Genomic DNA, 26,915 nt, shown 5'->3' with positions numbered 1-26,915 from the left:
AAAATTAATAGGCTTGCCAAGAAGCAAGAAAATATGACTCAGCAGAAGAAAAATCAGTGGAAACTGCCACAGAAATAACATGGGGTATAATTGATACTAAATGAGCTATTTTTGATAATTTAAAGGAAAATGTGAACATAGGATAGAAACGAAAGATATTAAAAAATCCGCCAGGCATGGTGGTGTGTGCGTGTAGTCCCAGTTACTCTGGAAGCTGAGGAAAGAGGATAGTTTGAGGCTAGGAGTTCAAGGATGTAGTATAATATAACTGCACCTGTGAACAGCCACTGTTCTGCAACCTGGACAACATATGGAGACTTCATCTCTTTAAAAAAATCAAATGCAACTTCTATAGATGAAAAATGCAATATCTGAAATGAAAATTTCACTAAATGATGTAACAGCAGATTAGATCCTACAGAAGAAAAGATTACTAGACTTGGAGGAATACAAATAAAAGTTATCCAAAATGAAGTACAGAGTGGAATAAAAAATTGACTAAAAAAATGAATGAAACTTTAGTGACCTCTGGTACAATATCAAGAGGGCTAATATACATGGGATAGAGTCTCGTAAAGAACAAATTGGGAACAGCAGTTGAACAAATTGGGAATAGCAGTAGAGACGGTGAAACCCCATCTCTACTAAAAATAGAAAATTTAACTGGGGCGTGGTGGTGGCCACCTGTAGTCCCAGCAACTCAGAAGACTGAGGCAGGAGAATGGTGTGAACCCGGGAGGCGGAACTTGCAGTAAGCCGAGATCGCACCACTACACTCCAGCCTGGGCGACAGAGCAAGACTCTGTCTCAAAAAACAAAAACAAAAACAAAAACAAAAAACACACACATTTTTCTCATATTCTTTTGAAGTGCATGTGGAATTATACCAAGATACCATCCTATTCTGGGTAATCAAATCTCTTGATACGTTTTAAAAGATTAAACTCATGCAGAATATATTTTCAGACTACAATAGAATTAAATTAGAATTCAGTAACACAAGTTACGAAATTCTCTAAGTATGTGGAAATTAAATAATGCACTTCTAAATAATTCATAAGTAAAAGATGAATTCCCAAAAATCAAATTAGAAAATACTTTGAAATGAATAAAAATGAAAACACATAGAAATTTGTGGGATAATCTAAGAATATTTATAGCTGAGATTATTAAACACCAAAGATCTGTCTAAGTCAGTGGCCCAAGTTCTCACCTTTAAGAAGCTGGAAAAAGAAGAGCAAGTAAAACCTGCATTAGAAAGAAGAAAGTGGGCTGGGCGCAGTTGCTCACGCCTGTAATCCCAGCACTTTCAGTGGCCAAGGTGGGCAGATCACAAGGTCAGGAGTTCGAGACCAGCCTCACCAACATGGTGAAACCCCGTCTCTACTAAAAAAATACAAAAATTAGCTGGGCATGGTCACGCGCACCTGTAATCCCAGCTACTTCGGAGTCTGAGGCAGGAGAATTGCTTGAACTGGGAGGCAGAGGTTGCAGTGAGCTGAGATCGCACCATTGCACCCCCGCCTGGGTAACAGAGCAAATCTCCGTCTCAAAAAAGAAGAAAGTGAAAGTTGGGTGGTGTGGCACCCCTATGCCTGAAGTCTTAGCTACTTGGGTGACTGAGGCAGGGAAAGAACTGCTTAAGCCAAGGAGTTTGAGGCCAGTCTGAGCACCTTGGCAAGACCCATCTCAAAACAATAACAACAACAACAAGACAAAAAGAAAAATGAAAATTAGCCCAGAATAGCCAAACTTATTTCTAAGCTGAAAGGGAGAAATCACTTTACCTGACTTCAGTTATACTACAGAGCTATAATAACCAAAACAGTATGGTACTAGCACAAAAATAGACACATAGACCAGTGGAACAAGAGAGAGAGCCCAGAAACAAATCCACACACCTACAGTGAACTTATTTTTGACAAAGGTCCCAAGAGCATAAAATCTCTTCAATAAATAGTGCTGGGAATACTTGATATTCATATGCAAAAGAAAAACTAGACCCCTATCTCTCAGCACATACAAAAACTGAAATTAAAATGGATGAAAGGCTTAAATCTAAGATCTCAAAAGTATGAAACTACTATAAGAGAACGTTGGGAAAATTCTCCCGGATATTGGTCTGGACAAAAATTTATGAGCAATACCCCACAGGCACAGGCAGCCAAACAAATATAGATAAATGTGATCAAATCAAGTAAAAAAGCTTCGCACAGCAAAGTATACAATCAATAAACTGAAGAGACAGCCCACAGAATGGGAGAAAATATTTGCAAACTACGCATCTAACAAAGTATTCATAACCAGAATATATAAATTCAAACCACTCTATAGGTAAAAGTCTAATAATCCGTTCTAAAAATGGGCGAAAGACTGAAGAGGTATTTCTTAAAAGAAGATGCTACAAATGGCAACAGGCAAAGGTACTCAACATCACTGATTATCAGAGGAATGCGAATCAAAACTACAATGAGATACCATCTCACCCCAGGTAAAATGGTTTATGCCCAAAAGACAAGCAGTAACAAGGCTGAGTGTGGTGGCTCACTCCTGTAATCCTGTCACTTTGGGAGTCTGAGGCAGGCGAATTGCCTGAGCCCAGGAGTTCGAGACCAGCCTTGGCAACACGGTGAAACCCTGTCTTTACCAAAAATACAAAAATTAGCCAGTCTCATAACCCAGTCTCAAATAAATCAATTAATTAATATTTTTTAAGAAAAACAGTACATGAGAAAAATCACCTAGTTGTCTAAGTAGATTAAGGGAACATATTTGACAAAATTTGACATCCATTCATGATTTTTAAAAAAAGCTCTTAGAAACTAGAATAGAATTTGCTCAATCCATTACAGAGTGTTTGCAGAAAAACCTACAGCTAACCTAATACTTAATGGTGAAAGACTGAATGCTTCCTCCCTAAGATTGGGGAAAAGTTATAGATGTCCACTACTTCTATTCAGCATTGTAGGGAAGTCTTAATATCTTACTCAGAGATAATACGACTTGCAGAAAATTCCCAAGGAATTTGTTTAAAAGTTGCTGGAACTTAATAAATGAGTTTAACAATACAATTTCTGTGTGTTTAAGCTCAACATATAAAAATCATTGTATTTCTATATACAGTGAACAATTAGAAACTGAAATGTAGCCAGGTGTGGTGGCTCACACCTGTAATACTAACACTTTGGGAGACAGAAGTGTGTGGATCGCTTGAGCCCAGAAGTTCCAGACCAGTCTAGGCGACATGGCAAAACCCCATCTCTACAAAAATTACAAAAATTAGCCAGGCATGGTGGCGCATGCTTGTACCCTCAGCTACTTGAAAGGCTGAGACAGGAGAATTGCTTGAACCCGGGAAGTGGAGGTTGCAGTGAACCGAGATCATGCCACTGCACTCCAGCCTGGGTGAAAGCAAGACCTTGTCTCAAAAAAAAAATTAATTAATTGAAATATAAATAATACTATTTACAGTTGTATTAAAAGCCGTTAAAGTCTTAATGATAAATTTAGAAAAACATGTACAGGATCTGTATAATAAAAAGTACAGTGGCCGGGCGCAGTGGCTCACAGTAATCCCAGCAGTTTGGGAGGCCGAGGTAGACGGATCATTTGAGGTCAGGAGTTCAAGACCAGCCTGGCCAAACGGTGAAACCCTGTCTCTAGTAAAAATACAAAAAAAAAAAAAAGTACAGTGTAGGCCCAGTGGCTCATACCTGTAGTCCTGACAACATGGAGTACTGAGGCAGGAAGATCATTTGGGGCCAGGAGATTCAGACCAGTGTGGGTAACATAGTGAGACCCTGTCCCTTGGGGGGAAAAAAAAAGAAAAAAGAAAAAAAAAATACACGCACACACACACATATCTATGTACTCACACAAATTAAAATTAAAATTAAATCACAAAAAATTAAAATAAAAAAATACAAAGTCTTTTTGAGAAAAATTGAAGAATAGGAGAGATATGTCAGAGACATTTTTGAAAGACTCATTATTGTTGAGATGTCACCTTTCTCCAGATCACTCTATAGTCAGTGGACTCAATGCAGTTGCAACAGGATTTTAATATAAACTGGCAGACTGATTCTAAAATTTATATAGAGGCCAGGTGTGGTGGCTCACACTTATAATTGCAGCACTTTGGGAGGCCACGCAGGAGGATCACTTGAGCCCAGAAGTTAAAGACCAGCCTGGGCAACATAGACACCCCATCTCTTATTTTTTTTTTAATTATTAAAAAATGAAATTCAGACTGGGTGTAGTGGCTTACGCCTGTAATCTCAGCACTTTGGGATGCCGAAGTGGGCAGATCACCTGAGGTCAGGAGTTCAAAACCAGCCTGGTCAACATGGCAAAACCCTGTCTCTACTAAAAATACAAAATTAGCCGAGCATAAATGTGTGTAATCCCAACTACTCAGGAGGCTGAGGCAGGAGAATTGCTTGAACCCGGGAGGTGGAGGTTGCAGTGAGCAGCAATCATGCCATTGCACTCCAGCCTGGGCAACAAGAGTGAAACTCCCTTAACTTTCAGTTGATTTTTGACAAATGTGACTATTTCAATGGGACAAGGATAGTCTTTTCAACAAATGGTGCCGTAACTACTGGATATCCTTATGGAATAAAAAGATCACTGACCTTGTTTCATACCACATGAAAAATTTAAATCAAAAAAGATCATACACCCCTATGAAATTTTGGAAATAATGAAACTTTTAGAAGAATAGGAAAAAATCTTTAAGACCTTGAGAGGTGGTCAAAGATTTCTTAAATAGTATAGAAAGCAAGGACCATTTAAAAAAATTTGACTTTATCAAACTTTAAGACTTTTGTTTTTCAAAAAACATTATTTAAGGCTAGACTTATGCCTGGTGGCTCATGCCTGTAATCCCAACACTTTGGGAGGCTGAAGCCAGAGGATCATTGAAGCAATACTCCGTTTCTATGAAAACAAACAAACAAACAAACAAAAAACACTTAGGGAGGATGTCTCCAGATAATCACTTGAGCCTAGGAGTTGGAAACCAGCCTGGACAACATAGTGAGACCCTGTCTCTAAAAAAAAAAGAAGAAGTAGAAAAATTATCCAGGTGTCCTGTCTCATGCCTGTAGTCCCGTCTCATGCCTGTAGTCCCAGCTACGTGGGAGGCTGACGTGTGAGAATCCCTTGAGCCTAGGAGGTTGATGCTGCAGTGAGCTGTGATTCTGCTGTTGCACTCCAGCTTGGATAACAGAGCGAAACTCTGTCCCTTTAAAGAACAAACAAACAAGGCTGGTTGTGGTGGCTCATGTCTGTCATCCCAGCACTTCAGAAGGCTGAGGCAGGTGGATCACTTGAGGTCAGGTCAGGAGTTCAAAACCACCCTGGCCAACATGGTGAAACCCCATCTCTGCTAAAAATACAAAAATTAGCCAGGCATGGTGGCAGGCACCTGTAATTTCAGCTCCTCAGGAGGTTAAGGCACAGGAATCCTGTGAACCCCGAGAGGCAGAGGTTGCAGAGAGCCAAGATCACACCACTGTACTCCAGCCTGAGTGACAGCGAGACTCCATCTCAGAAAACAAACAAACAGAAAATATTATTTAAGAAAATGAAAATGTAAGCCACAAAGTGAAAGAACCCAATTAAGATAATTGGCAAAATATCTGAATAGAATTTTCTCCAAAGAATGCATATGAATTGCCAATAAGCTCATGAAAATATGCTCAACATCAGGGAAATCCAAATTAAATTTATAAATGAGAACACGCCCACTAGAATGATTAAAATTTAAAAGACTGGATAATACCAAGTCTTGGTAAGGATGTATAGGATCTTTAACTCAGTCATTGATGATGGGACGATAAAATAGAACAATCACTTTGGAAAAATTTCTTGAACATACATTTACTTGATATAGTAATTCTAGGCAGGTGCAGTGGCTCGCACCTGTAATCCCAGGACTTTGGGAGGCCAAGGCAGGCGGATCATTTGAGGTCAGAATTTGAGACCAGCCTGGCCAACATGGTGAAATCCTGTCTGTACTAAAAATACAAAAATTAGCCAGGCATGGTGGCAGGTGCCTGTAGTCCCAGATACTCGGGAGGCTGAGGCAGGAGAATCACTTGAACCCAGAAGGCAGAGGTTGCAGTGAGCCAAGATCACGCCACTGCACTCCAGCCTGAGTGACAGAGCGAGACTCCATCTCAAAAAAAAAAAAAAAAAAAGATTTAGTAATTCTAGTCTTAGGTATTGACCCAAGAGAAATGAAAATATGTTTAAACAAAATGTCATGTGCACACATGTTCATAGGATATTTTTTCTTTATGGCTATAAACTGGAAACAACGCAGATTTCCAGGTGAATGTGTAAAGAAATTATGGTATATTCATTTAATTCAGTTGTAAAAAGAATTATGTGAATAGTAAAAAGGAACAGTAAAAAGAAATGCGGCAATGTGAATGATTCTCAGATTTATGCTGTGTGAATGAAGCTGTCTTTCCATTTATATGAACTTCTAGAAAAGCAAACTTAATATATAATAGGAAGCAGATCAGTTGTTTCTTCTCTGAGGCTGTGGATGACAGGCAATTTATTTTCTTGGAAAGGACACACAATAACTTTAGGGTGACAGAAATGTTCTATATATTGGTTATCATGATGGCTACATGGTAAATTTTTCAAAACCCAAAAATGTATGTATAAAAAACATGCATTGAACGTTATGTGGTACTTTACCACAATGAAGTTAATTTTGAAAATAGGCCAGGTGCGGTGGCTCAAGCCTGTAATCCCAGCACTTTGGGAGGCCGAGATGGGCGGATCGCGAGGTCAGGAGATTGAGACCATCCTGGCCAACACGGTGAAACCCCGTCTCTACTAAAAAAAAAAAAACAAAAAAACACTGAAGTTTATGATTACTAGAATTAAGGTCTAAGATAATGAGATTGAGGCTGGAAGAAAAGGTAATAATAATTTTCAAGTTGTTTTATGTGGTAAGAGCCTTTTTAAGAGTTGTAAACAGAAGCTGAAACCTAATAAAATTTGTGGAGTTTTTTGTTTTTTGTTTTTAGATGGAGTCTTGCTCTTGTCACCCAGGCTGGAGTGCAATAGCATGATCTCGGCTCACTGCAACCTCTGCCTCCCAGGTTCAAGCAATTCTCCTGCCTCAGCCTCACAAGTAGCTGGGATTACAGGCGCCTGCCACCAAACCTGGCTAATTTTTGTATTTTTAGTAGAGATGGGGCTTCACCATGTTGGCCAGGCTGGTTTCAAACTCCTGACCTGGTCCACCCACCTCAGCCTCCCAAAGTGCTGGGATTACAGGCTTGAGCCACCTTGCCGGGCCTTTGTGTTTTTTTTAAAGATCACTCAAGCTGCTATCTAAAGAATGAGTTGGAGGATGATGAAAATAGCAGCAGGAGGAACAATGTTTCAGTTGTCTGTTGCTGCATAACAAAGCACCTTGAACTTACTGGCATGAAACAATAATAGTCAGCTGTCATCTCCCAGTTTCTCAGGATTCCCTTCATTTGGTTGTAACTGCATGGTGGTGAGCTAAAGTCATCTCAAAGAATTCCTTATTTTGCCAGGCAGGTGGCTGTAATCCCAACACTTTGGGAAGCTGAGGTGGTTGGATCATTTGAGCTCAGGAGTTTGAGACCAGCCCAGGCAACATGGCAAAACTCCATGTCTACAAAAAATACAAAAAAGTAGCCGGGCATGGTGGTGCATGTCTGTAGTCCCAGCTACTCGGGAGGCTGAGGTGGGAGGTTCACTTGAGCCTGGGAGGTGGTGGTTGCAGTGAGCTGAGATAGTGCCACTAGGCTCCAACCTGGTTAACATAGTCAGACCCTGTCTCAAAAAAAAGGCCGGGCGCAGTGACTTACGCCTGTAATCCCAGCACTTTCAGAGGCCGAAGCGGGCGGATCATGAGGTCAGGAGATGGAGACCATTCTGGCTAACACGGTGAAACCCCATCTCTACTAAAAAATACAAAAAAAAGTTAGCAGGGCGTGATGGTGGACGCCTGTAGTCCCAGCTACTTGGGAGGCTGAGGCAGGAGAATGGCGTGAAGCCGGGAGGCGGAGCTTGCAATGAGCCGAGTCCGTGCCACTGCACGCCAGCCTGGGCGACAGAGCGAGACTCCGTCTCAAAAAAAAAAAAAAAAAAAAAAAAAAAAAAAAAAGGATTCTTTATTCTAATATCCAGTGGTTGATACTGGTTGTTGGCTATGACCTCAGCAGGATCTTTTGGCCAGTATGTCAACTCATTGCTTGGGCTTCCTTACGGTTTGGAAGTTTGAATCCAAGGGCTTGTGGCGAGGCTGGGGTGGGGTCAGAGGGTGGGGGTAGAGAGAGAGAGAGAGAGAGACCTTGTCTAACCTAACACTGGAAATCATCACATTCTTCCACTGAATTTGTTTGCTAAGGCAAGTCTTCAGTGACAGCAGAAAGGGACTAGACTACAACTTGAGAGGGAAAGCATCAAGTGATTAATGGACATACTTTAATAGTCCCACAAGGAATTACGCTATTGCTTCACGGCAGGGAGATAACATTATCTTAGTCTTGGTGGCTGCAGTAGAAGAAAGGAAAGTGGACAGGTTTAAGAGTTTAAACTAACAGAAGACAGAATTTTATGATTTGTGGGGAGGGTGAAGGAGCAAGAATAAATGATGTGGCCTGAGCTTGGATAACCAACGTCCTGGCACATGATTGATGGTCAGTATACATAATGTTGAATAGTTAGCTTTATGGTATCATTAACTGATGTTGGGAATCTGGAGGGAGGAGCAAGTTTGAAGGGAGCGAAAATGAAATGAGATGTGAATATGAGTGAGAAACCTGTGAAACATGCAAAAGTAGACAGAAGAAAGGTCTATTCAGAAAATAGAAACTCAGTAGTCATCAATATTGATGATAGTTAAAAGAATTGCTAAAGAGAGAATAGAGAGTGAGACAGGAAAAAAGCATAGACTGGAGAGTTTTTAAAAGCTATAGCATAGCATTTAAAGGTTGGAGAAAAGGAAGGGGTTATTTTTCGTTTTGGTAATTTTCAGATAAAACTGAAGATTGGAGGCCGGGCGCGGTGGCTCAAGCCTGTAATCCCAGCACTTTGGGAGGCCGAGACGGGCGGATCACGAGGTCAGGAGATCGAGACCATCCTGGCTAACACAGTGAAACCCCGTCTCTACTAAAAAATACAAAAAAAACTTAGCCGGGCGAGGTGGCAGGCGCCTGTAGTCCCAGCTACTCGGGAGGCTGAGGCGGGAGAATGGCGTGAACCCGGGAGGCGGAGCTTGCAGTGAGCTGAGATCCGGCCACTGCACTCCAGCCTGGGTGACAGAGCGAGACTCCGTCTCAAAAAAAAAAAAAAAAAAAAAAAAAACTGAAGATTGGTATGAATATTTAGAAGTCACTTACATACTGATGATAATTGAGACTATGAGAATAAACATGTTCCCACTGGGAAAGTAAGTATAAAAGGTAAATAACAAGTACTCTGTATTGAGGACCTCCACAGTTAAATTTAATGGAGTTGCAAGTAATTGAAAGTTAATCAAAGTATATTATAGAAATAGCATAGGCAGGATTTTAAAGAATTGTGATATCAAATATAGCTGAGGGTCTGAAATTTTTTACTTTTTAAAAATTTTATTATTTTTCTAGAGACAGGGTCTTGCTCTATCATCCAGGCTAGAATGCAATGGCGTGATCATAGCTCACCGCAGCCTCAAACTCCTTGGCTCAAGCAATCCACCCGCTTCAGCCTCCTGAGTAGATAGGACTACGGGTACAGGAAACCACACTGGGCTAATTTTTATTTTTTGTTGAGACAGGGTCTCAGGCTAGTTGCCCAGGCTAGTCTCGAACTCCTGGCTTCAAGTAATCCTTCCACCTCAGCCTCCCAAAATGCTGAGAGTACAGGTGTGAGCCACCATTCCTGGCCTGAAAATGTTTAAATATCAAATTGAGACAAGGGTCTATAGGCCAGAGTTGATGATAAAATAAAAAAAAAATGTCTTAAAAATTTAGACAAGGCTATTGGATATTATTTGGAGAAAGTTATTGGTAATTTGAGAAAAAGTTCATAGTCTGATGATACTGGGATCTAGAATGCCTGAGGCTAATAAAGGATTGTCTAGTATAGTTATCACATTTAGAAGTCATATAGATAAGAAATCCATTAATTAACTTTGGAGAAGTGTGACCCATGAATAATAGTAGTAAACTAGGCAGCATGGGAAGTGACTTATTTTGAACTGATTTTTAAATTATTAGTATTTTTTGAGACAGAGTCTCGCTCTGTCGTCCAGATTAGAGTACAGTGACTCACTGCAGCCTCGATCTCCCAGGCTCAAGCAATCTTCCCAACTTAGCCTCATAAATAGCTGGAATTATAGGTGTGAGCCAGCATGCCTGGCTAATTTTTTTCTATTGTTTGCAGAGACAGCTTCTTGCTATGTTCCCTAGGTTGATCTCAAATTCCTTAGTTCAGGAATTCCTCCTGCCTTGGCTTCCCAGAATACTGGGATTACAGACATGAGCCACCATGCCCAACCTTTATCCAACATTTAACTTTTAAGTCCCTTAGCTTAACTGTTCCTTAATATTTTTAAATTTATTTTTTATTTTTGACCTTCATTTTTGAAGAATTAAATATTTTTTCTCTCTACTCCTTACTTCAAAGTAAGAGTTGTTCTTTTTTAATTTACATATTATTAGAGAAATATAGGCCAATTTTGGTTTTATCTTGTTGTAATAACCTTTTTCAGGAAAGTAAACCATCAATTTACCTATGATGTGTAATCTTGCTATGGAAAATAGAGCAGTACTCCCTTTTACCTGTGTAAAAACTTATTTAAATAGCTAGCTGTGTCCAATTTTGCCTATGTGTGATTTATTGTCTCTTTCAGTAAACGGAGTTCCCTCTCGAAGTCCAAGATTAGTTGCTTCTGGGGATGACTCTGTGGATAGTCTGCTGCAGCGGATGGTACAAAATGAGGACCAAGAGCCCATGGAGAAAAGGATTGATGCTGTGATTGCAACTGCCTCTGCACCACCTTCTTCCAGTCCAGGCCGTAGCCACAGCAAGGACCGAACCCTGGGAAAACCAGACAGCCTTTTAGTGCCTGCAGTTGCAAGTGACTCTTGCAATAATAGCATCTCACTCCTCTCTGAAAAGTTGACAAGCAGCTGTTCCCCGCATCATATCAAGAGAAGTGTGGTGGAAGCTATGCAACGCCAAGCTCGGAAAATGTGCAATTACAACAAAATCTTGGCCACAAAGAAAAACCTAGACCATGTCAATAAAATTTTAAAAGCCAAAAAACTTCAAAGGCAGGCCAGGACAGGGAATAACTTTGTGAAACGTAGGCCAGGTCGACCTCGGAAATGTCCCCTTCAGGCTGTCGTATCAATGCAAGCATTCCAGGCTGCTCAATTTGTCAACCCAGAATTGAACAGAGGCGAGGAAGGAGCAGCGTTGCACCTCAGTCCTGATACAGTTACAGATGTAATTGAGGCTGTTGTTCAGAGTGTAAACCTGAACCCAGAACATAAAAAGGGGTTGAAGAGAAAAGGTTGGCTATTGGAGGAACAGACCAGAAAAAAGCAGAAGCCATTACCAGAGGAAGAAGAGCAAGAGAATAATAAAAGGTAATTCCTCATTTAACATATTATCTGAGTAGAGGAAACTAGCTTGGAACAACTATAATGTAACTCTATAGCTGAATTACTAATTTCATCTTATAACCTTTCACTTTTTACTAAATGAGACCATTTCTTTTCAAAAATTGTTCTTTTTTTTTTTTTTTTTTTTTGAGACGGAGTCTCACTGTGTCTCCCAGGCTGGAGTGCAGTGGCCGGATCTCAGCTCACTGCAAGCTCCGCCCCCCGGGTTCACGCCATTCTCCCGCCTCAGCCTCCGGAGTAGCTGGGACTACAGGCGCCCGCCACCTCGCCCGGCTAGTTTTTTGTATTTTTAGTAGAGACGGGGTTTCACCATGTTAGCCAGGATGGTCTCGATCTCCTGACCTTGTGATCCACCCGCCTCGGCCTCCCAAAGTGCTGGGATTACAGGCTTGAGCCACTGCGCCCGGCCTCAAAAATTGTTCTTATATATTGCTTTTACAAGTTATAATTAAGAACCAAAAAGGCTAGGTGCAGTGGCTCACACCTGTAATCCCAGCGCTTTGAGAGGCTGAGGTGGATGGATCACTTGAGGTGAGGAGTTTAAGACCAGCCTGGCTGACATGATAAACCCTGTCTCTACTAAAAATATAAAATTCAGCTAGATGTGGCAGTGCATGCCTGTAATCCCAGCTACTCAGGAGGCTGAGAAGGGAGAATTGCTTGAATCCAGGAGACTGCAGTGAGCCAAAATTGCACCACTGCACACCAGCCTGGGCACGGAGTGAGACCCTGTCTCAAAAACAAACAGAAAAGAAGCAAAGGGCAAATAACAATCCACTCTGAACCCACTCACTTTACAGACAAAGGAAATCAAGGCCCAGAAACATTGTATATTTTATCCAATATAGAGACGTGTGAGCTCTGTGATCATTTTATGTGCATATCACATTTTGCTTATCCATTCATCCATTGATGGATACCTGGGGTGTTTCCATGCTGTAACACTGCTGTGACAGTGGGTATACAAATACCTCTTTCAGACCCTGCTTTAACCTTGGGTATATTCTCAGAAGTGGAACTGCTGGATCATATGACATTTCTATTTTTAATTTTTTAAGGAACTGTCATACTGTTTTCCACAAGGGCTATATCATTTTACATGCACAAAGATTTCAGTTACAATGCACAAGGATTTCGGTTACTTTATATCCTCACCAACACTTGCTATTTTCAATTTTTTTTTATAGCAGCCATCCAAATGAGTGTGAAATGGGTATCTCATTGTAGTTTTAATTTGCTGTTCCCTAATGATTAGTGACAAACATATTTTCTTTTCTTTTTTTTTTTTTTTTTTTTTGAGACGAGTCTCGCTCTGTCGCCCAGGCTGGGGTGCAGTGGCCGGATCTCAGCTCACTGCAAGCTCCGCCTCCCGGGTTCACGCCATTCTCCTGCCTCAGCCTCCCGAGTAGCTGGGACTACAGGCGCCCGCCACCACGCCCGGCTGATTTTTGTATTTTTGGTAGAGATGGGGTTTCACCGTGTTAGCCAGGATGGTCTCGATCTCCTGACCTCGTGATCCACCCGTCTCGGCCTCCCAAAGTGCTGGGATTACAGGCGTGAGCCACGGCGCCCGGCCTGGCAAACATATTTTCATACGCTTATCGGCCATTTGTGTATCTTTAGAGAAATGTCTACTCAATCGCTTTTTCAATTTTTGATTGGGTTTTTTGGTGGTGTTGAGTTTTAGCAGTTCTCAATATATTCTGGATATTAGTCTCTTATCAGGCTTATAAGCAAATATTTTCTCCCATTCTGTGGATTGCCTTTTTACTTTGTTTATGCTGTCTTTTGACATACAAAATTTTCTGATATCTATGAAGTCCAATTGTCTGTTTTATCTATAAAGCTATGGTAATCAAAACTGTATGATAGTAGCATAAAGAGAGACATATAGACCAATGAAGTAGAATAGAGAGCCCAGAAATAAAACCTTGCATACATGGTCAGATGATTTTTGACAAAGGTGCCAAAACCATTGAGTGGGGGAAAGGACAGACTTTTTAACAAATCATGCTGGGAAAACTGGATATCTGCATGCAAAAGAATGAAGTTGTAGTCTTACTGTAAACCATATTCAAAATTTAACTCAAAATGGATCAAAGATATAAATGTAAAATCTAAAACTATAAACTCTTGGCCAGGCGCGGTGGCTCACTCCTGTAATCCCAGCACTTTGGGAGGCCAAGACGGGCGGATCACGAGGTCAGGAGTTTGAGACCAGCCTAACCAACATAGTGAAACATGTCTCTACTAAAAAGAAAAAAATTAGCCAGGCGTGGTGGTGTGCACATATAAGCCCAGCTACTTGGGAGGGTGAGGCAGGAGAATTGCTTGAACCCAGGAGGCGGAAGTTGTGGTGAGCCAAGATTACACCACTGCACTCCAGCCTGGGTGACAGAGCAAGACTCCTTCTCAAAAAAAAAACAAACAAACAAACAAACAAAAAAAAGCTGGGCACAGTGGCTCACGTCTATAATCCCAGCATTTGGGAGGCTGAGGCGGGCGGATCACCTGAGGGTCAGGAGTTCGAGACCACCCTGATCAACATGGAGAAACCCCTTCTCTATTAAAAATACAAAATTAGCTGGGTGTGGTGGCACATGCCTGTAATCCCAGCTACTCAGGAGGCTGAGGCAGGTGAGAACCCCTTGAACTGGGGAGGTAGAGGTTGCAGTGAGCCGAGATTGCGCCATCACACTCCAGCCTGGGCAACAAGAGTGAAACTTTGTTTCAAAATAAATAAATAAAAATAAAACTGTAAACTCTTAGGAGAAAATATAGGGCAAAAGCTTCACAGCATGGAATTTGGCCGTGATTTCTTAGATGTAATAACAAAGGCACAGGCAATAAACCATTTTTATTTTTATTTATTTATTTTTTTTCGAGATGAATTTTCACTCTGTCACCCAGCCTGGAATGCAATGGCATAATTCCCACTCACTGCAACCTCCACCTCCCGGGTTCAAGTGATTCTCCTGCTTCAGCCTTTTGAGTAGCTGGGATTACAGGCACGCGCCACCATGCCTGGCTAATTTTTGTATTTTTAGTAGAGATGAGGTTTCACCATATTAGCCAGGTTAGCCTCGAACTCCTGACCTCGGGTGATCCACCCGTCTCAGCCTCCCAAAGTGCTGGGATTACAGATGTGAACCACCACACCTGGCCCATATTTAGTATTTTTTAATGAACCAATTCAATGTTCATCATTTATAAATGACTTTTCTTAATGTGGCATGTTCACTCTTGCTCATATTCTCTATCATCTGTCCTGGTGAATCCTGGATAGAGAAGTTTTTTTTTTTTCCATCCACCTATATAAAAATAATTGCTTTTTTCTAGAGAATATATTTTTTAATTTCAGGAGCAATACACACTGGTAATAAATAATTTAATGAAACTAGTAGCTTACTGATTTAAAAGTAAAAGTCTCTTTTCACGTGCTCTCTCTTCCTCTTATCCCATTTTTCTCTGCATGGATAATGCTATTAACAGTACATTGTGTATTCTTTAATGCTGACAGCTTGTCATCAGAACATACAGAATTACGTTATACCATGGTAGGAATATATTATAATTTATGTAATTACGCTGTTGTGATTGACTAGATCTTGCTTTTTTATATTTAGCTCTTTATGTCGCTTATGTAATACTGAGTATTAGCTATGAGTTAGAGATTTAATTTTCTTTCAATACTATTCATTAGTTTAGCCATTCCCAACTTATTTGGAATGATACACTTATCATATACTAAGTTTTTGTTGTTGTTGCTGTTGTTGTTTTTGAGATGGAGTCACCCAGGCTGGAATGCAGTGGCGCAGTCTCAGCTCACTGCAACCTCTACCTCCTGGGTTCAAGTGATTCTCATGCCTCCGCCACCCAAGTAGCTGGGATTACAAGCATGAGCCACCATGCCCAACTAATTTTTGTGTTTTTAGTACAGACGAGGTTTCCTCATGGTGGCCAGGCTGGTCTCGAACTCCTGACCTCAAGTGATCAGCCTGCCTTGGCCTCCCAAAGTGCTGGAATTACAGGCATGACTCATCACAGCCAGCATTAAATTTTTTTTTTTTTTTTTTTTTTTTTGCGCGACGGAGTCTTACTCTGTCGCCCAGGCTGGAATACAGTGGCACAATCTTGGCTCACTGCAACCTCTGCCTCCCAGGTTCAAGCGATTCTCCTGCCTCAGCCTCCTGAGTAGCTGGGATTACAGGAGCATACCACCACACCCGGCTAATTTTTTTGTATTTTTAGAAGAGACAGGGTTTTACCATATTGGTCAGGCTGGTCTCAAACGCCTGACCTGATGATCCTCCCGCCTTGGCCCCCCAAGGTGCTGGGATTACAGGCATGAGCCACGGTGCCAGGCCATCCTAAATTCTTATATATTGTTAGATCTTAGGGTCTTTTCAAATATTTTTATATTCTTTTCTATCAGGCTATTTTGGTATCTCTGTCATAACAATTTAATTATTGAAGCTTTAAGACACTGACAAGGAGGATGATTTCTGCCTTTTCTGTAGTCTGAGACATCTTGACCATTTACGTGATGAAGGGTCGTCTTTAAAATGTGCTTCAAGAAAAGGCTTTCATCAGCCTGGGTAACATGGTGAAACCCCATCTTGACCAAAAAAATACGATAAATTAGCTGGGCGTGGTGGCGTGCATGCCTGTGGTCCCAGCTACTTTGGGAGGCTGAGGTGGGAGGATCACTTGAGCCAGAGAAGTGGAGGTTGCAGTGAGCCTAGATTATACCGCTGAACTCCAACCTGGATGACAGTGAGACTTCGTCTCAACAATAACAACAAAAAAGGCTTTTGTTTAGGTTAGCCTTTCCATTCCAGCAAATTCTAGTATCATGGTCAGCAAAATTAAACACATACTTTTTCACAAGATTGTATTCGGAGATTTGAAGAGATTATAAAGAGAAAGATAAAATTTATGCCCTCAAGAGATTGTGTAGGGAAGGACATGACACATTGAATTCCCAGAGACAGCAACAGTTTTTCAACTTGTTCTAACTGGAGCTTACACTAGTACTTGTTATATAATATGTATTCATTTATTTTTTCAATTAGTATTTGTTGCAAGATTATTATGTTTCATGTACTTAGAATTGATACAGTGGTGGGTAAATCTAGAAACTTTTCCTACCTCCATGGATCTTAACCATCCAAGTGCTATTATGATGAGTTACTTAGAGTTATAAGAGTACTGTATATGATAGAAATAACTAACTTAGTTTCCCAGAACAAGTAAGGACTATACTAAAAAATGTGAAGAATAGGCTCCATCTGTTATTTAAAGGAGTGAGGAGAGAGCAAACACTTTAAGTCTGAAAAGGCATGATAGTTTCAGGCAAGTGAAAGAAAGCTTTTGTGGTCAAAACATGGAGTAGAGTAGCATGGGATACAGATAGAGGTTGTAGGGATCAGATTGTGCCAAGAACCTTGTTTGGTATGATTTTGGTCACTATTTGTTGATTAATATTAAACCAGAATGCACAGGAATCGTTTAATGATTATGAGGTGGGCTTCTAGGCTCAGAAAACCTAGGTTCAAATCCTGGTTTTAAAAAGAAAAAGGTATATTTTTAAAACACATATAAATTATTCCTGTAAAAAATAAAATCAGGCCAGGTGTGGTGGCTCACACCTGTAATCCCAGCCCTTTGGGAGGCTGAGGCAGGAGGATCACTTGAGGCCAGGAGTTCAAGACAGCCTGAGCAACGTGACTGGTTGTAGCTACTCTGTCTCTACAAAAAAACTATTTATTTATTTATTTATTAGGCAGGGTCTTGCTCTGTCACCCAGGCTGGAATACAGTGGCACAATCTCAGTTCACTGCAACCTCCGCCTCCCAGGCTCAAGTGTCTCCACCCCCATCCCTCCCCGCTAGTGGCTGGGACTACAGGCGGGCGCCACCAGGCCTGGCTAAATTTTTGTGTTTTTTTTAGACACGGGGTCTCACTATATTGCCCAGGCTGGTTTCGAACTCCTGCACTCAAGTGATCCTCTCGACTTGACCTCCCAAAGTGCTAAGATTACAGGTGTGAGCCACTGCACCTGGCCCGTCTCTACAAAAAATTTAAAAATTAAATGAGCGTGGTGGCTCGTGTCTATGGTTCTAGCTACTTGGGAGCCTGAGGTGGGAGGATCACTTGCACTCAAGAGGTTGAGGCTGCAATGAGCTGTGTTCCTCCACTGCACTCCAGCCTCAATGACAGAGTGTGACCTTGCCTCTAAAAATATATATATTATTATTATTTTAGAGACCTTATCTCTAAAAATACATATATACTATAGTGAGACTTTGTCTCTAAAAATATATCTTGCCGGGCGCGGTGGCTCAAGCCTGTAATCCCAGCACTTTGGGAGGCCGAGGCGGGTGGATCACGAGGTAAGGAGATCGAGACCATCCGGGCTAACATGGTGAAACCCCGTCTCTACTAAAAATACAAAAAACTAGCCGGGCGTGGTGGCGGGCGCCTGTAGTCCCAGCTACTCGGAGGCTGAGGCAGGAGAATGGCGTGAACTTGGGAGGCGGAGCTTGCAGTGAGCCGAGATCGCGCCACTGCACTCCAGCCTGGGTGACACAGCGCGAGACTCCGTCTCAAAATAAATAAATAAATAAATAAATAAATAAATAAAAATATATCTTATAATAATGTATAACATATATAAATATTTTATATATATATGTGTATATTTTGTTGTTGAGATCGCATCTCTGTTGCCCAGGCTGGAGTGCAATGGCTTGGCTCACTGCAACCTCCACCTCCTGGGTTCAAGTGATTCTCCTGCCTCCACCTCTGGAGTAGCTGGGATTACAGATGCCTACCACCATGCCCAGCTAATTTTTGTATTTTTAGTAGAGATGGAGTTTCACCATATTGGCCAGGCTGGTCTCGAACTCCTGACCTCAAGTCCACCCGCCTTGGCCTTGCGAAGTGCTGGGATTACAGGCATGAGCCACCACGCCTGGCTGAAAAAATAAGAGCTTGCTGGCCACACCAATAGTCTCAACTACTCTGGAGGCTGAGGCTGGAGGATTGGTTGAACCCAGGAGTTTGAGACCAGCTTGGGCAATGGCAAAACCCTATCTCTAAAAACAATGTTATGAAAATAGGAAATTAAGAGAACAAGTGAATGAGCCTGAAAATGGTATTGGAAGAATATAAAACATATACCTTAAATTAATAAAATATGGCAAATGTATAACAGTAAGTGTCACTTTAAGACAAAAGTTCTTTGAAAACTAATAAAATAGACAAACTTCTGGTAAAGCTGATCAATAGGATGAGAAAGGGAATAATTAGGGATTTAAAAGGAAATAAAGTGTATATAAGAGATTAAAATTTTACTACTGTAAGAACTTTAAGCCCATCAAATGGGAAAACTCTGTTGAAACAGACATGTTCCTAGAAAAATATAATTTTAACAAAACATACTCAAAAGAAATTACCTGAGCACTCCTATTGCATAAATTGAATCTATTATTTAAAGTCTTGCCCGAAGGACAGCATCAGACCCAACTTTAACTTCTACCACACTTTCAAGAAAAATATTATTCCCATCTCATTAAAGAGAATATGGACTGCAAACGGAAGAGGATACACCTAAAGAGAATACTACATAAACAGGCCAGGTGAGGTGAGTCACAACCATAGTCCCAGCACTTTGGGAGGCAGAGGCAGGGGTATTGCTGGAGCCCAGGGGTTCAAGACCACCCTGGGCAATGTAGGGAAACTCCATCTCTACAAAAAACTTAAAAATCAGCCGAGTGTGGTGGCGCATGCATGTAATCCCAGCTACTCGGGAGGCTGAGGGAGGAGAATTGCTTGAACCTGGCAGGCGGAGGTTGCAGTAAGCTGAGATCACACCACTGCACTCCAAGACTGTCTCAAAAAAAAAAAAAAAAAAAAAAAAAAAAAAAAAGCTTTAAAAATCAGCTGGATGTGCTGATGTGTGCCTGTAGTCCCAGCTACTACGGAGGCTGAGGTGTGAGGGATTGCTTGAGCTTGTCCAGGAGGTCGAGGCTGCAGTGAGCCATAATCGTGCCACCACACTCCAGCCTGGGTGACAAAGTGAGACCCTGTCTCAAAAAGCAAACAAAACCAATAAGAGACAAACAAGAGAATACATAACATAAGCTAAGTAAATTTTCAGTAAAGGTAATACCCATGTAAATATTCAAGAGTTGACCATATACTTTCCCTGTTCATAAACTCCTTTTCTTGCCAGAAGCTATAACCAGTCTCCTGACTTTTAAGGTAACCACATATTTACCTTTTAAAATACTATTTATGTGTGCAGGTCTAAACAATACAGCTTATTCTTCCTGAATTTCATGGAAATCTAATTATACAGGTTGGGTGCCATGACTCATGCCTGTAATTTCAGCACTTTTGGAAGCCGAGCATGTGGATCACTTGAACCCAGGAGTTTGAGACTAGCCTAGGCAACGTGGCAAAACCTCATCTTCACTGAAAATACAAAAAGTTAGCCAGTTGTGGTAGCACACACCTGTAGTCCTAGCTACTCAGGATGCCAAGTGGGAGGATCACTTGAGCCCAGAAGGTAGAGATTTCAGTGAGCCAAGATCACGTCACTGCATTCCAGCCAGGGTGACAGAGTGAGACTCTGTCTCAAAAAAAAAAAAAAAAAAAAAATTAATTATAGAGGACATATGCTATGGTGTCTCACCTTTTTTTACTCAACATATTCATGTTAAATTATGCATGTTATTGCATCCTGCTGTAGTTTTAATGTGTTGTAATTCATTGTGTGTAATACAGTTCTTCCATTTTACTCTTGGATTATTTTCAACTTGAGATTATTGCCCAAAAAAACCTGCTTTTAATATTCCTCTAATGTCCACTGATGGATATGGAAACTAATTAAAGCATTTTGTGTGTGTATGTGTATATATATATATGTCGAGATCAGCTCAGTCGGGGAGACCCTTAACCCAGTGGCACTAGAGGAATGAAAGACACACACACAGAAATATAGAGGTGTGAAGTGGGAAATCAGGGGTCTCACAGCCTTCGGAGCTGAGAGCCCCGAACAGGGATTTACCCACATATTTATTAACAGCAAGCCAGTCATGAGCTTTGTTTCTATAGATATTAGATTAACTAAAAGTATCCCTTATGGGAAACAAAGGGATCTGCTGAAATAAAGGGATGGGTTTGGCTAGTTATCTGCAGCAGGTGCATGTCCTTAAGGCATAGATCGCTCATGCTATTGTTTGTGGTCTAAGAACACCTTTAAGCGGTTTTCCGCCCTGGGTGGGCCAGGTGTTCCTTGCCCTCATTCTGGTAAACCCACAACCTTCCAGCATGGGCGTCATGGCCATCATGAACATGTCACAGTGCTGCAGAGATTTTGTTTATGGCCAGATTTTGGGGCACCTGTTCCCAACATATATATATATATATATATATTTTTTTTTTTTTTTTTTTGGAGACAGAGTTTCACTCTTGTCACCCAAGCTAGAGTGCAGTGGCATGATCTCAGCTCACCGCAACCTCCACCTCCTGGGTTTAAGCAATTCTCCTGCCTCAGTCTCCCGAGTAGCTAGAGGCGCCCACCACCACGCCCAGCTAATTTTTTTGTGTTTTTAGTAGAGACAGGGTTTCACCATGTTGGTCAATCTGGTCTTGAACTCCTGACCTCAGGTGATCCACCCGCCTTGGCCTCCCAAAGTGCTGGGATTACAGGCGTGAGCCACTATGCCTGGACTTAAGGCATTATATTAATTTGTTCTCACATTGCTATAAATACCTGAGACTGGGTAATGTATAAAGAAAAGAGGTTTAATTGGTTCATGGTCCTGCAGGCTGTATAGTAAGCATGATGCTGGCATCTCCTAGGCTTCTGGGGAGGCTTCAGGAAACTTTCAATCATGAGGAGTATATAGGTTACAGGGCCAGAGCAGGAGCAAGAAGAAGGACCAAGTGCCATACACATTTTAAAGCACCAAATCTCAACAGAACTCACTCACTATGGCAATGATAGCATCAAGGGGATGGTGCTAAACCACTTAAGAGAAAACCACTCCCATCCCATGGTCCAGTCACTTCCCACCAGGTTTCAACACCAATATTGGTGATTACATTCCAGCATGAGAGGTAGGCAGGACGCACATCCAAACTGTATCAGGGGCCGGGCGCAGTGGCTCATGCCTGTAATCCCAGCAATTTGGGGGGCTGAGGTGGGTGGATCACCTGAGGTCAGGAGTTTAAGACCAGCCTGGCCAACGTAGTGAAAACCTATCTCTACTAAAAATAGAAAAATTGGCCAGGCACGGTGGCTCACGCTTGTAATCACAGCATTTTGGGAGGTCGAGGTGGGCAGATCACCTGAGGTCAGGAGTTTGAGACCAGCCTGGCCAACATGGCGAAACTCCATCTCTACTAAAAAGTGCAAAATTAGCTAGGTGGCAGATGCCTATAGTCCTAACTACTCAGGAGCCTGAGGCAGGAGAATTGCTTGAACCCAGGAGGCAGAGGTTGCAGTGAGCCGGGATCCAGCCACTGCACTCCAGCCTGGGCAACAAGAGCGGGACTGTGTCTCAAAAAAAAAAAAAGAAAAGAAAAATTAGCCAGGTGTGGTGATGCATGCCTGTAATCCCAGCTACTCATGAGGCTGAGGCAGGAGAATTGCTTGAACCTTGGAGCTGGAGGTTGCAGTGAGCTGAGATCAGACCACTCCAACCTGGGTGACAGAGCGAGACTCTGTCTCAAAAAAAAACTATATCAGGGTATATACCTGGAAATGTAATTACTGAATAAAATAAAGGATTTCTCCCAAGACTTAATTTCAAGCTATGGAGTATTAAGGTTGTGTGGAACTGAATAGATAAAAGAAACAGACCTACACATATATGGAAGCTTGCTGGGTAACAGAGGCATATCAATAAAGAAGAACTGTTCAATAAATTGTGCCCAATAACTTGAAATTCCCTGGGGATCGGGTGAAAGAGCGAGACTCTGTCTCAAAAAAAAAAAAATAATAATAATTAGGCCGGGCGCATCCTAGTACTTTGGGAGGCTGAGGTGGGTGGATCACCTGAGGTCAGGAGTTCGAGACCAGCCTGGCCAACATGGTGAAACTTCGTCTCTACTAAAAATTAAAAAATTAGCCCTGCGTGGCCGGGCGCAGTGGTTCACACCTGTAATCCCAGCACTTTGAGAGGCCGAGATAGGCAGATCACGAGGTCAGGAGTTCAAGACCAGCCTGACCAACATGGCGAAACCTTGTCTCTACTAAAAATAGAAAAAATTAGTCAAGCATGGTGGCACATGCCCATAATCCCAGCTACTCAGGAGGCTGAGGCAGGAGAGTCACTTAAACCCAGGAGGCGAAGGTTGCAGGGACCTGAGATCACACCATTGCACTTTAGCCTGGGCAACAGAGCAAGACTCCACCTCAAAAAAAAAAAAAAAAGTAGCCCTGCATGATGGTGAGTGCCTGTAATCCCAACTACCCAGGAGGCTGAGGCAGGAAAATCACTTGAACCTAGGAGGGGGAAACTGCAGTGATCCAAGATTGCACCACTGCACTCCAGCGTGGGCGACAGAGCAAGACTCTGTCTCAAAACAAACAAACAAACAAACCAACCTAGGCTGGGCGTGGCGGCCCACACCTGTAATCCCAGCACTTTTGGGAGGCCAAGGTGGGTGAATCACTTGAGGTCAGGAGTTCGAGACCAGCCTGGCCAACACGGTGACACCCTGTCTCTACTAAAAATACAAAAATTAGCCGGGCATGGTGGCACACACCTTTAATCACAGCTACTCAGGAGGCTGAGGCAGGAGAATAACTTGAACCCAGGAGGCGGAGATTGCAGTGAGCCGATGTTGCTCCACTGCACTCCAGCCTGGCCACAGAGTGAGGCTGTGTCTCAAAAAAAAAAAAAAAAAACACTAGCCAGGCAAGGTGGTGGGTGTCTGTCCTCCCAGCTACTTGTGAGGCTGAGGCAGAATCATTTGAACCCTGGGTGGCGAAGGTTGCAGTGAGCCAGAATCATGCCATTGCACTCCAGCCTGGGCAAAAAAGCAAGACTATCTCAAATAAAAAAAGTTAAAATTTATCAGAATTTACAAACACAAACCATACATGATGCCATTCTCAGTTATGAGAAATGTAAACAAAGACATACAGCATTAATCATAAAATTAACTGTAATAGGCCGGGCATGGTAACTCATGCCTGTAATCCCAGCACTTTCGGAGGCTGAGGCAGGCAGATCACCTGAGGTCGGGAGTTGGAGACCAACCTGACCAACATGGAGAAACCCCATCTCTACTAAAAATACAAAATTAGCCGGGCGTGGTGGCGCATGCCTGTAATCCCAGCTACTTGGGAGGCTGAGGCAGGAGAATCACTTGAACCCAGGAGGCGGAGGTCGCAGTGAGCCAAGATCACAGCATTGCATTCCAGCCTGGGCAACGAGTGAAACTCCGTATCAAAAAAAAAAAAAAAAAAAAAAAAAAAACCTGTAATACATACTGTACTGCTATAATAATTTCATAGCCACCTCTTGTTATTGCAATGAAGAACTCAAGTGTTGCCAGAATCCACTTCAAAGCCATATGACACTAATCATCTCCAAGTGAGCAGTTTACTTGGAATCCCTCCAAGAGATCACAGTACAAAGTGATCTCTTGAAGTTCTTGCGTTCTCATTGTTTTTACTATGCTTCCATAAACCTTGAATGACCCTATGAGACCTATATGAAATGGGATTAGTAATGTTAGAAGTGCTTCCAAGAACGAGAGAAAAGTCCTGGCATTACAAGAAAACAAAAAGTTGAACTGCTTGATATGTACCATAGATTGAGGTCTGCAGCTGTGATTGCCCACCATTTCAAGATAAATGGGTGGGGCACAGTGGCTCCCACCTATAATCCCAGCACTTTGGGAGGCAGAGGTGGGCGGATCATGGGGTCAGGAGTTAGAGACCAGCCTGGCCAACATGGAGAAACCCTGTCTCTACTAAAAATACAAAAAATTAGGCGTGATGGCAGGCACCTGTAATCCTAGCTACTCCAGAGGCTGAGGCAGGAGAATTGCTTGAACCCGGGAGGTGGAGGTTGCAGGGAGCCGAGATCATGCCATTGCCTTACAGCCTGAGCGACAGAGTGAGACTCTATCTCAAAAGAAAAGAAGAAAAAAAAAATGAATCTAGCATAAGGACTTGAAAAAAGAAAAGGAGTTTCACAAAGCCATCGCCACAGCTATGCCAGCAGGTGCGAAAACTTTGTACTCTTTCCAGGATATCTTTTTATCTCGTATTGAAAATGCAGGGGTTTTTTGTTTGTTTGTTTGTTTTTTAGACAGTCTTGCTCTGTCGCCAGGCTGGAGTGCAGTGGCACGATCTTGGCTCACTGCAACCTCTGCCTCCTGGGTTTAAGCAATTCCCCTACGTCAGCCTCCCCAGTAGCTGGAACTACCACCACGCCCAGCTCATTTTTTGCATTTCAGTAGACATGCATTTCGCCATGTTGGCCAGGATGGTCCCAATCTCCTGACCTCGTGATCCGCCCGCCTCGGCTTCCTAAAGTGCTGGGATAACAGGTGTAAGCCACCACACCTGGCCGAAAATGTGGTTTTTATGTGGGTGCAGGATTGCCTTAAAAAGACATACCAATCTGGGCGTGGTGGATCACGCCTGTAATCCCACCACTTTGGGATGCCAAGGCTGGTAGATCACCTGAGGTCAGGAGTTCAAGACCAGCCCAGCCAACGTGGCAAAATGCCGACTCTACTAAAAATGCAAAAATTAGCTGAGCATGGTGATAGGTGCCTGTAATCCCAGCGACTTGGAAGGCTGAGGCAGGGAAAGTTGCTTGAGCCTGGGAGGCAGAGCTTGCAGTGAGCCGAGATCGCACCACTGCACTTTAGCCTGGGTGACGGAGCAAGACTCCGTCTCAAAAAAAAAAAAAAAAAAGAAAGCCAGCTCAGTGGCTCATGCCTGTAATCTCAGCATTTTGTGAGGCCAGGGCAGGCAATCACTTGAAGTCATGAGTTCAAGACCAGCCTGGTCAACATGGTGAAACCCTTCTGTATTAAAAACACAAAACATTAGCCAAGTGTGGTAGCGGGTACCTGTAGTCCCAGCTATTCAGGAGGCTGAGGCAGGAGAAATCGCTTGAACCCAGGAGGCGGAGGCTGCAGTGAGCCGAGACCACACCACTGCACTCCAGCCTCAGTGGCAGAGTGAAACTCCGTCTCAAAAAAAAGAAAAAGAAAAAAGATAAAAGGAGAAGCTGCTTCTGCCAACCAAGAGGCAGTAGACAAGTTCCAGACGCTATTAAGAAAATCATTAGCAGCCGGATGCAGTGGCTCACGCCTGTAATCCCAGCACTTTGGGAGGCAGAGATGTGTGAATCATCTGAGGTCAGGAGTTCAAGAGCAGCCTGGCCAACATGGTGAAACCCCATCTCTACTAAAAATACAAAAATTAGCAGACATTGGTGGCCTGAAGGTTTTAGTGAGACAAGATCATGTCATTGCACTCGAACCTGGGCGACGAGAGCAAGATGCCGTCTCAAAAAATATATATATATTAGCTGGGCGTGGTGGTGTGCCCCTGTAATCCCAGCTACTTGGTAGGCTGAGGCAGGAGAATCGCTTAAACCCAGGAGGTAGAGGTTGCAGCGAGCCGAGATCGTGCCACTGCCCTCCAGCCTGGTGGACGGAATGAGACTCTGAGTCAAAAAAGAAAAAATAAAAGTGAAGTAAGTCAGACACAAATGGACATGTATTTTATGATTCCACTAGTATGAGAACCTGGAATAGACAAATTCATACAGGCAGAAAGTAGAATATTGGTTATTAGGGGTTGGAGGGAGGATGGAATAGAGTTTTTCTTTAATAGGGTCAGTTATTCTGTCTGGGAGGATGAAAAAGATGTGGAGAAGGATGGATACTGGTGATAGTCGTACAACAATGTGAATGTATTTTCATGTCACTGAACTGTCTAGAACACTTAAAAATGGTTTAAAAAGTAAATGTTTTAGTATGTGCATTTTACCACAATTTTTCAAAAAAAGTTAGTCATATGTGTGTCTGTTTCTGTACTCTATTCTGTTGTTCTACATTTCTTTTGTGTAGCTAGTATCACATTGTCCTGATTACCATACATTTACAGTAACTCTTTTTTTTTTTTTGAGACGGAGTCTGGCTCTGTTGCCCAGGCTGGAGTGCAGTGGCCAGATCTCAGCTCACTGCAAGCCC

General features: G+C 42.3%; 1 protein-coding gene across 2 annotated transcripts in view; it reads left to right on the top strand.

The window, feature by feature from the left end:
• ASH1L (ASH1 like histone lysine methyltransferase) overlaps window positions 1–26,915 on the top strand; it is a 235,321-nt gene that overhangs the window by 121,307 nt on the left and 87,099 nt on the right. For both annotated transcript variants that reach the window (XM_025381044.1, XM_025381043.1), the window contains exon 5: window positions 10,895–11,636. In XM_025381044.1, coding sequence (XP_025236829.1) covers window positions 10,895–11,636 — 742 coding nt within the window. The remainder of the gene's footprint in view (window positions 1–10,894; window positions 11,637–26,915) is intronic.

The sequence above is a fragment of the Theropithecus gelada genome, chromosome 1 (assembly GCF_003255815.1).
Source record: "Theropithecus gelada isolate Dixy chromosome 1, Tgel_1.0, whole genome shotgun sequence".
NCBI classification, from domain to species: domain Eukaryota; kingdom Metazoa; phylum Chordata; class Mammalia; order Primates; family Cercopithecidae; genus Theropithecus; species Theropithecus gelada.
The sequence above is the reverse complement of the archived record's forward strand: the minus strand, read 5'-3'. Positions and strand labels throughout refer to the sequence as shown.